At 52.4% G+C, this 11,891-nt stretch overlaps 1 protein-coding gene across 2 annotated transcripts in view; it reads left to right on the plus strand.

The window, feature by feature from the left end:
• AXIN1 (axin 1) overlaps positions 1-11,891 on the plus strand; it is a 63,996-nt gene continuing 52,105 nt past the window's right edge. For both annotated transcript variants that reach the window (XM_040459577.1, XM_040459578.1), the window contains exons 1-2: positions 1-26; positions 3,885-4,842. In XM_040459577.1, the coding sequence (XP_040315511.1) occupies positions 3,965-4,842 (878 nt within the window). In that variant the 5' untranslated portion in view covers positions 1-26; positions 3,885-3,964. The remainder of the gene's footprint in view (positions 27-3,884; positions 4,843-11,891) is intronic.

Raw genomic sequence — 11,891 nt, forward strand, 5'->3', positions numbered from 1 at the left:
GCCGTCGCCGCCGCCGACGCGCGCGGGTGAGTAGTGCGGGCCGGGCGCGCGGTACTGCGGGGCGCGGGCCCGTGCGGCCGCTCATTGTAGGCCGCGTAGGCCGGGCCGGGCGGGCCCGGCGCGGGACCCGGAAGACGGGCTCGGAGGGTGCGGGCTGGGGGCGCGTGCGGGGAGGCTTGCAGCACTGAGCAGGTTGTGCGGGCCGGGCGTACAGACCGTGTGGTGTGCGAGGAAGGTGTGTGGGGTTCCAGGCTGTGAGGGCAGGTGTGTCAGAGGGGATGCTAGCAAGGGCCGTTGATATAGGGCTGTGTGAACCCGGAAAAGTGCGGGGTTCGGTTCCGAAAGGGCAGTCCCTTGCTCTAGGTGAGTGGAAGAGTGTAAGGAAGAACCAGGGTTGTGTGAGAGGGGGTGGGGAACGGTCTTCCTGGAGGAGGCCAGGGCGCGCAGCTGATGTGTTTGGTTGGTTGGTGTCAGTCGCGGGCCTGGAGCCTGTTTCGGGTGTGTGTGCGGTGCAGAGGAGCCGCCGTGTGCAGAGACCCTGGACGGAGGCTGGACAGTAGCACATCCCTTCCCTCTCCCCCGCAGCAGAAAGTAGGAATGAGTGAGTCTGAAACCCACGGAGGGCACTCCCTCCGAGGCAGAGGTGCCTGAGCTGGTTCCAGGCTGTGGTTTGGCTGCTCTGAGTGGCTGTACTCTTTCAGGTTGATGCCTTGCCCCCAGAACTCTCTTTTGGGTGTGGGTCTTAGCTTCTTTCTCCACCCCACATTTTGGAATTCAGAATTCAGTCCCCCACGAAGCTAGAGCTGCATGGCCAGGGCCGTGAAACTTTCAGCTGGGCACCGAGGACGTTAGAGGAAACACACACACAGAACCAGTTCTCCAGGGACTTTTCTCAGCTCCTCTCTAAGATAATGTAAGAAGACTCCTTGCCGCACATCTCAGCCCCTCCCATTTGCTTGCATTTATGCCCTGTGCTTCTAAAAGAAGAATCTCACGCATACTTGGATCTACAGGCCCTGTTCTGAAGAACACACATGGTCCAGCCTGACCTTTCAGGATAGCAGTGTTTGGGTTTCAGTTTTAAGAACTTCTCTTGAGGGACAGGGTTGGACAGGCATCCGAAATACGACGTTTCTGTTGGATTTTCAGCAGGTGTGGGTGTTTCTTGGGTTTCTAGCCTCAGGAAAGCTAAGTGGACTTTTTTGGGCTGCACCAGTCATTGAGAATTTAGGTGGTGGAGGAATGGATTACATTGTAAAACAGTGGCCCTAACCCTTTCCGAGTTTAATGATGGGCAGTTAGGAGAATGTCACAGTCACGCTCTGTTATTTTCACACTGCACGTAAATTAAGAGTTAAAAAGCTATATTGGAGTGAAATAAGTAAGCATCTGTATCTCTGTGGTATGGAGCTGGCTGCCGTGGAACCCAGGGGTTTGCCTCCGCAGTGACTACGGGAGACTTTAAGTCTGGTATCACAGTTGTACATTACTTTTATGGAATCCTTTTATTGATGGTGGTTACAGGCTGTTGGCCGTATTCGATGCTTGTGGGCATTTGACTGTGAATTAATAGAGCTGCTTTATGTGTGGTATGTACGTGTGTAGACGCTGAACGCCTGGTGTGCTTCTGTGTGGGAACCCAGAGACTGCAGGAATTAGGGGGCGTTTCGATAATGCCAGTGATTCCGAGAGGTGTTCACGTCCTTTCAGGGACACCGGACGTCTTCTGTCAGTTGACAGCCAAAAAATAGATGTGAATTATAAGAACTGTTTCTTCAGGACAATGGAAAATAGTTTAGAATGATTAGGGGGACTTGTTCATACATGAATTACAATGTTAGCTTTTAACGACAACCACAGTTTTGTAATAAAGGGCTAGAATCTTGAGTTTCTTGCTGTTTTTGTAGCACAATGGTTCAGCATCTATGAAGGGCTAACGTTTGGCTTTTCTGACAATTGTCGTTTGCCTTCGTGTCGATGAATTAAATATTCATTGGTGCCTGTTAGTTGCAAGACCTTGTGTTAGGTGCTGCAGATCTTGTGGACAATGTTTAATCAGGTTGCTGCTAATAATGTACAAAGGAGACATCAGCGTCTTCAGAGCAGGTGACGGCGACATGTAATTAACCTCCCATTGGAACACAGGGACTCGGATCTTTGTCAAGGCTTGTGAACTAAAGAGGATCTCTCAGGGTAAGGCTCAGGCCAGGCACGGGCCCTCCTTCCTGAGAAGGCATCCTGGACAAGAGGACGTTAGATGTCCGTGAGCTGGGCTGGAGCTACGACACCACAGGTGCTCATTCATGTTGAGGGGGCTCAAAGAAAGCGCCTTTGCAGTTGAAGCGGTCCGTGACAGCAGGGTGCCACAGCCCACGGGCCTTGACCTTAAGAAGCAGGCTATTCCTGCTGAGATTACAGCCTCCCCAGTAGTTTTTGTAAAAAGTCATTAGCTGCAGAAATGTCATCTGGGGCACGTTATTGTGACCCATTCCCTTCTGCCTTCTAGCCATCAGCAGCCGCGGGCAGGTGCGGTACGTACAGCGTGACGGCCCAGGTGCGGGGGCAGATCCCGTGCCGGCCGTGGCCCAGAGTGTGGGGTGGTGGCCAGGAAGAGCCACCCTTTGTGAGGGACCAGGTCTTAGGAGTTAATTTTTCTCCCTCTGGCTTGTTTGGTGCCCTCGGCGTTTGGACTTGACACGCTTCTCCCAACCCACTTGTAGCCAGACCACTTGGATCCTGGTAGGCCGAGTTGTGGTCACCTGTCTGGCCAGGTCGGGACGTGTAGCTCAGCTCGCGGGCTCTGTGAGCTCCTGTAGGATACGGCAGCGGGGACGGAAGGCCGCGGACGAGTTCTGACCCAGGGTTGCCTCCTTCGCCCCTGAGGCAGGCTTGCAGCAGCAGCAGCAACAACGCCTGCAACACTCTGGTCCCTGAGGGGGTGGGTGGTTTGGTTTTGAGCTCACGGAGTGGAATCGTGAGCTGTGTGCTTCCTTAGCTAAAAGGTATAACTGTGTTTGGATTTCGTTTTTTTTCCCTATGCCTTCTCTTTTCCTCAGAGTACTAACTTGCCACTTGCTATCAGAAGGACGCTTTCCTTAGAAGCAAGGTCGAGTGCAGCTTTCTGGTGGGAGCATTTTAAAGCTTGTCCACACTGGTGACATGAGAAGGCCGCTCTGTGAGGGGGAGGGGTGTCCTTGGATCACTTGGGCGAAGGCGCCGAAGGTGACCCATCCTTGTTCGTATAGTTGTGTGTTGGGAAGTAAGGGAACACCTGTGTGTTTGCACATGTTAGGAGGCACACGACGTGTGAAGTGATGGGGTGGGCAGAAGGCATCGTGGCTGTGGGCCTAGGGAATGTGGGGAGCAGATGGGACACCCCGCTTCTGCTGTGTGACGTGTCTACCTTTTGGTATCTGAGTGTGGCAGCAACCTGCAGTGCTGGTGGGGCCGCCCCGTCTTAACACGTGAGGAGCCAGCCCTCACCCGAGTTTACACGGCCACGAGGATTACAGGGCACGTTTCCTTCCTCCAGTCCTGTCTCCCTGGAGCTTGCAGAGCAGGACTGGTTGTGGCTGAGACGGGAGGTCCCCAGGCTGCCGGTCTCCATAACGTTCTCGGAGAACGACCCTTGACGGGAGAGGCGCTCCCCCTGTCCTGGGCATTCATTTTTTAGATCCAGAGGCATTCCTGTAGTTGTAAGAGTTCCCAGAAATGGTTTTAACGTAGCACAAACCTTGTGACAATGATTGAAACAGAAACTGAATTTCTGGCTTTGAGTTCGAGCGGGAGGGCATCATGGCGAGTCTTGTCTTGAGAAAACCTCTGTGGTCGTGTTTCCATGGACCCACCTTTCCTAATCCTTGTCCTCTTAATGGTTTCAACAGGACAGATTGATTCACTTTGGAGCTGTAAGTACTGATTATTAGGGTGCAGCGCTCATTGTACAGTGACGCAGGATCCCACAATGAGTATCCAAGAGCAGGGTTTCCCTTTGGACCTTGGAGCGAGTTTCACCGAAGATGCCCCCCGACCCCCAGTGCCTGGTGAGGAGGGTGAACTGGTGTCCACAGACCCCAGGCCCATCAGCCACAGCTTCTGCTCCGGGAAGGGTGCCGGGGTTAAAGGTGAGACTTCAGCAGCCACACCAAGGCGCTCGGATCTGGACCTGGGGTATGAGCCTGAGGGCAGCGCCTCCCCCACCCCGCCATACTTGAAGTGGGCTGAGTCGTTGCACTCGTTACTGGACGATCAAGATGGGATAAACCTGTTTAGGACTTTCCTGAAGCAGGAGGACTGTGCTGACCTGCTGGACTTCTGGTTCGCCTGCAGCGGCTTCAGGAAGCTGGAGCCCTGTGACTCGAATGAGGAAAAGAGGCTGAAGTTGGCCAAAGCCATTTACCGCAAATATATCCTCGATAACAACGGCATCGTATCCAGGCAAACTAAGCCAGCTACCAAGAGCTTCATAAAGGACTGCATCATGAAGCAGCTGATAGATCCTGCCATGTTTGACCAGGCCCAGACGGAGATCCAGTCCACCATGGAAGAAAACACCTACCCCTCCTTCCTCAAGTCTGATATTTATTTGGAATATACGAGGACAGGCTCGGAGAGCCCAAAGCTCTGTAGTGACCAGAGCTCTGGGTCGGGGACAGGGAAGGGCATACCTGGATACCTGCCCACTTTGAATGAAGATGAGGAATGGAAGTGTGACCAGGACCTGCACGAAGACAGCGGCAGAGACCCTGCTCCCCCCGGCAGGCTCACGCAGAAGCTGCTTCTGGAGACGGCTGCCCCGCGGGCCTCCTCAAGTAGACGGTCCAGCGAAGGCAGAGAATTCAGGTGAGTCAGGTACCAGGCGTCCGTGTCTATGCGCACGTCCGAGACCCGGAGAACCCGCAGGGGAGAGGTGTGGGTAAGGAGTGGTCTTGTCTTCCAGCCCCTAGGTGGATATGCTCCTGCTGCTGTGGGTGACTTGTGGTTTGAGTCCTTACTCGTGACACCTGCACATTTGTCCTTAAATGTGTTTGACATTTGTAAGTTGAGACTTTTTTTTTTTAATTTTTTTTCCAACGTTTTTTATTTATTTTTGGGACAGAGAGAGACAGAGCATGAACGGGGGAGGGGCAGAGAGAGAGGGAGACACAGAATCGGAAACAGGCTCCAGGCTCCGAGCCATCAGCCCAGAGCCTGACGTGGGGCTCGAACTCACGGACCGCGAGATCGTGACCTGGCTGAAGTCGGACGCTTAACCGACTGCGCCACCCAGGCGCCCCTGTAAGTTGAGACTTTTATCAAGAACAGTCTAAAATATGTGGCTTTGTAAGTCATTGAGAACATGGGAAATCTTAGAAATCGTTGAAACTCAGAAAGACGCTGAAACTTACCCTTTAGCAGTGAAATTTGTATCGTCTTGCATAGAAGTTGGATTTACGCGATAGGCATAATCCTTTTGGCTTCATGGAGAGGAGTGAACATCTGAAAGCATCAATCCTTAGAGAATTCTGGATTGTTGCATTTTGTACGGGTTTTCTGAGATTCTTCCTGGAGGTTGGGGAGGGGTGAGGGAGGACACTACCATGCAGCAGAGTATCAGAGCACTTGGGAAACGTCCTCTGGATAGAATTCTAGGGGCGGCCTTTTCCTCCTGCTGCTGTGTGGTCCGTTCCCAGCATCGTGTGAAGTGTGAAGTCGTTGGGGGAGCCTTTGCCTACAGGCTCCTTGCAACTTTAGAATCACCAGTGGTGTTAATCGAGAAGTTGTTACAGCTTGGGAAACCTGTGTCTTCATCCTCTTTTCTTGGTGGTTCCCCCTGCGGTTACTGGAGATTTTGGCCGTGGGTTGGAGCCTCTGGCCGATGTTAGCACATGTTGGTAGGCCACTCCCGTGTCCCGTCATTTCCCTGTAGCTGGTCCTGGGGACTTATGCCCCTGAAACCTTCAAAGCGTGGCATCTGTGTGACCCTGCTGACCACACTGAGTTAATCAGGAGTCAGAAACTTCGTGCTGTGGCTCTCCCGTGGAGTTATTCAAAACCTGGATCATTTCTTCAAGCTCACTGTGGCAGAGAAACTGGCTACTTGCTTAATAAGCACAGGATTAAACGTTTCTAAGTTTTAAATATCATTTAAGTGATGGGATTCAAGATACCCCATTTGAACTAATTTTTGTGTGACTTTTGCTCATTGTCTTTAGCTGAATGCTGTCGGTATAGCAAGCTTTTTAGGACAGAACTTAACCATGAAGTTTTTCTGAGTAAGGCTCCAACTGACACAGTTTTTTGTTTTTTTTTTTAATGTTTTTTTTTTAATTAAAAAAAAAATTTTTTTTTTAAACGTTTATTTATTTTTGGGACAGAGAGAGACAGAGCATGAAAGGGGGAGGGGCAGAGAGAGAGGGAGACACAGAATCGGAAACAGGCTCCAGGCTCTGAGCCATCAGCCCAGAGCCTGACGCGGGGCTTGAACTCACGGACCGCGAGATCGTGACCTGGCTGAAGTCGGACGCTTAACCGACTGCGCCACCCAGGCGCCCCTTTTTTAAAAATTTTTAATGTTTATTTATTTTTGAGAGAGAGAGAGACAGAGTGTGAGTGGGGAGGGGCAGAGAGAGAGGGAGACACAGAATCCGAAGCAGGCTCCAGGCTCTGAGCTGTCAGCACAGAGCCCGACGCAGGGCTTGAACCCACAAACCATGAGATCATGACGTGAGCCGAAGTCAGACGCTTAACCGACTGAGCCACCCAGGCGCCCCTATTTTTTTTAAGTTTTTAAAAAATGTTTATTTATTTTTGAGAGAGAGAGAGACAGAGCATGAGCGGGGGAGGGGCAGAGAGAGAGGGAGACACAGAATCCGGAGCAAGCTCCAGGCTCTGAGCTGTCAGCACAGAGCCCAACGTGGGGCTCGAACTCAGGAACCGTGAGGTCCTGACCTGAGCTGAAGTCGGACGCTTAACCAACTGAGCCACCCAGGTGCCCCAAAGGCTTTATTATTTTAGAGCAATTTTAGGTTATCAATAAAAATGAGAGGAAGGTCCAGAGGTTTCCCATTAACCCCACCCCCACCCCCACCAACACACAGCCTCCTCCGTTGTCAGCAGAGCACTACCTTTGTTACAGCTGCTGAACCTGCATCAACACGGCATCACCACCCAAAGTCTACATTAGGGTCCATTTTTGGTGTTGGACACTGTGGGTTTGGATGAATGGACGATGACCGGTTTCCACCATCGCAGCGTCACAGAGTAGTGTCACTGTCCTGCCTATTCAGCCTCTCCTCTCCCCCAGCCCCAGATAACTGCGTTTTGTTTTTTTTTTAACACAGTTCTGCCTTTTCCAGAATGTCATGTAGTTGGACCCCTACAGTGTAGCCTTTTCTCGCCGGTGTCTTTCACTTGGTAACACGCATTTGAGCTTCCTGTGTGACTTCCCATGGCTTGATGGAGCATTTCTTTTTCTTTTATCTACATTTATTTATTTATTAATGTTTATTTTGAGAGTGAGAGAGAATCCCAAGCAAGCTCCATGCTGTCAGCAAAGAGGGCATCGTGGGGTTCGAACTCACAAACTACAAGATCATGACCTGAGCCAAAGGCAGACATGTAACTGAGCCACCGAGGCACCCCAGTGCTGAATACTAGTTCATTGTGGGGATCGACCACAGTTAATTTATCTGTCACCTGCTGAAGGACGTCGTGGCTGTCCCCAAGCTTTGGCAATCATGAGTAAAGCTGCAGTACATACATACCTGTGTGCAGGTTTTTGTGCGGATGGGAGTTTTCACCTCCTCTGGGTGAGCGCCATGCCAATCAGGCTCCGTGCGGTCAGTGTGGAGCCTGACATTGGGCTCGATCTCATGAGCTGTGAGGTCATGACCTGAGCCTAAATCAAGAGTGGCACGCCTCACCGTCTGAGCCACCCAGGTGCCCTACAGGTGCCTCTCCTAAGCACTGATTGTGCCTGGAGACGTGTGTCACCAGGGCCACTATCTAGGACAAGATGACTCGGGGGTTCTCCCGAACCTAGAACTTCACGGTTCCTTGAGTTCACCATCCTGGGGCTGCTCCACGCGGACCCTCTGGTGCTCAGCCTCCCTGACCAGGTAAGCATTTTCCCTGTTTCCCGATAGGAGGCCTGAGTGTCTGTCCTCACTTGGCCTTATGTGTGGGCACGTGGCTGTTTCTCGTGGAGGCAACTTGAGGAAAGTTAGATGAGTGTTACCCAGGTCTCTGTCACACCTGGGAAAGCAGTGGTGCTCCCTGGCCTTCTGCTTTTATCCTGCTCACCTGGGGCCATGTCGAGCCCCTGGGCCACGGGATCCCAGAATCCCTTGCTGTTCTCTGTGTCTCTGCACAGACTTTCCCAGTCTTTATTGCCCACAGTTGGTGGAACTCTGAATAGGACTTTGGTTGGCTCCCACCCATCGTGTTCACTGGTGTAGAAGTGGCAGAGGGTGTGTGAATGATTTGGCATCAGGTGTAGGGCCCAGGGGCTGTGGGACAGTAGCTGGCAGGCTCAAGGTTTACTCCCCCATGAAAAGCATGCGTTGGCCCCCCCAGACGCGTTGAGGGTCTGTGTGGGAGGGCCTGGTTGGTCACCTGCCTCAGCCATTCAACCACCCACACTTCGCAGTCACTGCTGGTTTTTTGTTTTTTTTTTTGTTTTTAACGTTTATTTATTTTTGAGACAGAGAGAGACAGAGCATGAACGGGGGAGGGTCAGAGAGAGAGGGAGGCACAGAATCGGAAACAGGCTCCAGGCTCTGAGCAGTCAGCACAGAGCCCGACACGGGGCTCGAACTCATGGACCGCGAGATTATGGCCTGAGCCGAAGTCGGACGCCCAACCGACTGAGCCACCCAGGCGCCCCCGCAGTCACTGCTGGTTTTAATGACTGACGTTGGCAAGCGCTTTCTGTTTCTGTCTGCTACCCTTACCTTCTTCATCCGGTGGGAAGTTCCCTAAGGACAGGGTCCCACATTTTTTTTTGTGTCTTCCTGGTGGGCCAGCCCAGGAGGGTGCTTCTGGTCAGGGCTGGTCATCATGGTCATGGCCAGAGAGTGGACCGTGGATGCCGTTTATAGCAGGAGCGGCTCCACATTTAAAGGGCAGACAGCTAGTCCTTTCCAGGGGCCCTTCATATTTTGACTAAGGAACTGTCTGTCCTGATGGTTGGCTCATTGACTGTATTTAAAAGGTCTAGAGAAAAATGTAAAAAGAGGAAATGCTCCAAATGTATATAATTTCCACGGAATGCAGAAAAGCAAGATTGGTTTTGGATTTCTGATTGGAGTTCAAGTGGAGCGGGGTGTGGTTCAGGCTGTGGCTCTTGGGGACGGCGGCCTGGCTGTGGAGGGTACAGTCTGGGGACGGTGGCCTGGCTGCAGAGGGTACAGTGTGTGCATTTGTCTGCTTAATAGTGAGCCTGTTCGGTTTGACCACCAGCAAATTCTCTTCGCCATTGAATTTTTAGACCACCTGTTGTGGAGTGTAGCGAGCGTCTGGCTCTCCCTAAAGCCCTCCCCCTGCTTCTTCTACTGCAGTGCTGGTAGTTCCTTTCAGTAGGGGCATGAAGCTTAGGGAGAGACCGGGGCCCCTTGGCATTCCCTCGTCATCTTCTAGATGTGTGACCCGTTCAACTAGATGAATTCTTCTAACTGAACAGATGATCCCAGAGGAGGTGACTGGAGACGTTTTCGGACAGCCCTTGGTGTGCGGCCGTGGGTTCCTGGGTCGGGAGTTTGCACGTCGTCTCACTCACCTTGCCAGCTGGACGGGGAGAATGTGAAGCTTGGTGGTTTAGCTTAATGACTCCTCACTTAGTGACTTCTCCACTAGACAGTGTCTTGTGAGGTCAGTCTTCTGTTTTGTGACGGAGGGAAAGTTGCTGTACCTCTCTGTGCTCACGTGTGAGCTGGGGAGGATGAGGTGATACCTGCCGAATGAGGTTGTCACGGGGTCCTGTGCGATCGCGCCTGGGGGTGCGGCCTATGCCTGCCCCATTCCCCTCCTTCGTCATCTGAATTTCACCAACAGTGCTAGATGTTGGTGGAATTCGTATGTGGATTACAAATGGTTTCAAGGATAGGAATGCCATGTCCAGATTTTAATAATATATTCCCTTCATGGGGCGCCTGGGTGGCTCAGTCGGTTGAGTATCCGACTTCGGCTCAGGTCATGATCTCACGGTTCGTGGGTTTGAGCCCTGCTTCGGGCTGTGTGCTGACAGCTCGGAGCCTGGAGCCTGCTTCATATTCTGTGTCTCCTTCTCTCTCTGCCCCCTCTCCTGCTAGTGCTCTGCCTCTCTCTCTCAAAAATAAAATAAACATTGAAAAAAAATTAAAGAAAAAATTCCCTTCAGGGGAGGCATAGTACCTCCCCGCCCCAAACCCGTCCCTCTCGTAACCATTCCAACCTGCGGAAGTGGTACCGGCATCTACCAGGCCAACCGAGCGCTCCGATCCCTGCTTTGTTCACCTGTGTATCCAGTACAGCGTCCAGTCCTGGTTCCCCACCAAGTGTGTGTTGAATCCCTCTGCTTCCTGCTTTCTGCGTGCTGGCTCCCACCACCTCTTCCTGGGCCACCACAGAACCTTCTGTCTGGGCCTCTGTCTCTTCTCCCCACAGCACCAAAGCAGTCCCTCCCTAAGTGCAAGTGTGACCGCGTCTTCCCTTTCTCCAGCGCCGCCGGGACTTCCCACGGCACCTGACTTGACCCCAGGCTCCTGTGATATGTGTGTGCCCGTGCTGGACTCCGTCACAGAGGCACGATCATGCTGTATGCATTTCCTCTACCTGTCAGCGGTGTACATGGCCATTAAAGTTTTTAAGCGAGTTAAGGAGAGTCAGAGTGTTTTTCGGTCCGCTAAAGTCATGTAAAACTCCATGGTCTTTGACAGGTTTCAACAGAGTCTGGGAAAGTATCTGCAGATAGCCATCAGACTGGAGAATTCTGGAATAGAGAGGCCCCTTTGCTTGGGCCTTTGCGTCCGTCAGTGGGCTTATGACAGAGAAGTGCTTGCAGAGAGCCCATGAGCAATGTTGTTGACCAGACCCTTTGCACGGACGGCACTGCCCGTGGCTCTGACGTGCCGCTATTTCAGGACGATTTCAGGAGAGCGTGGGGCTGCTGTGCTTGGCTTGGGTGCACTTCTTGGAACTGAGCCATACCTATAGGTCAGCCGCCTGCCGTGACCAGCGCATTCCCGTGTTTGTGCCCTGGTGTCACAGAGATTTGAATTTGACCGTAGTCACCAGCCCTCTTAATCTGTTCTAGAATCCTGGCTGCATTACATCAGTTTACCCTGCAGCTACTGGAAGGAGACTTGGGTGAGTAGTGGTAGGTAGCTCAGTAGGAAAGAAGGACAGTCGAAGTCTGCGGCCTGCTTGAGGCTGCATACCTGTGTGTGGGGAAGGAAGTCGGTGTTGCTGTATTTTCCCTTTGTGTCACATCGGTACAGGTGGTTGGTTCTGTGAGCCGCTCAGGGTCCTCTTAGGGCCCGTTAATTCCAAGAAGCGTTGATCTGAATAAACAACTCAGTGTATCTCTTCAGTCCCTTCCCGGGACCCAGGCTGGTTGCCTGACTTTGTTAAAGTGAGCCTCTTCGGCGTCTTCAGAGAGCTCACAGGAGAGGCCGTGCACAGGGCCTGCTGCACCCCTGTGGGCAGCCCCCCATCGCTGGGTGTGTTCCAGTGCTGGCCCTTGAGCCTTCTCTGTGAGCCAGGGAAATTTCTGGTAGTAGCTGGGGTTGGCTCTTCCAGTTTCAGGGGACAGAGGTGGTTAGGTGGTCTGGTGGGCGCCATCGGTCCGTTCCCGAGCCCTCAGCTCATCCAGCTTTGTGCACTTTGAGTTATTTAAATGCTGTTTGGTTTCGTTTGTTTGTTTGTTTTTGGCA

Source organism: Herpailurus yagouaroundi, unplaced genomic scaffold (assembly GCF_014898765.1).
Source record: "Herpailurus yagouaroundi ecotype Mexico unplaced genomic scaffold, PumYag 222, whole genome shotgun sequence".
Lineage (NCBI taxonomy): Eukaryota > Metazoa > Chordata > Mammalia > Carnivora > Felidae > Herpailurus > Herpailurus yagouaroundi.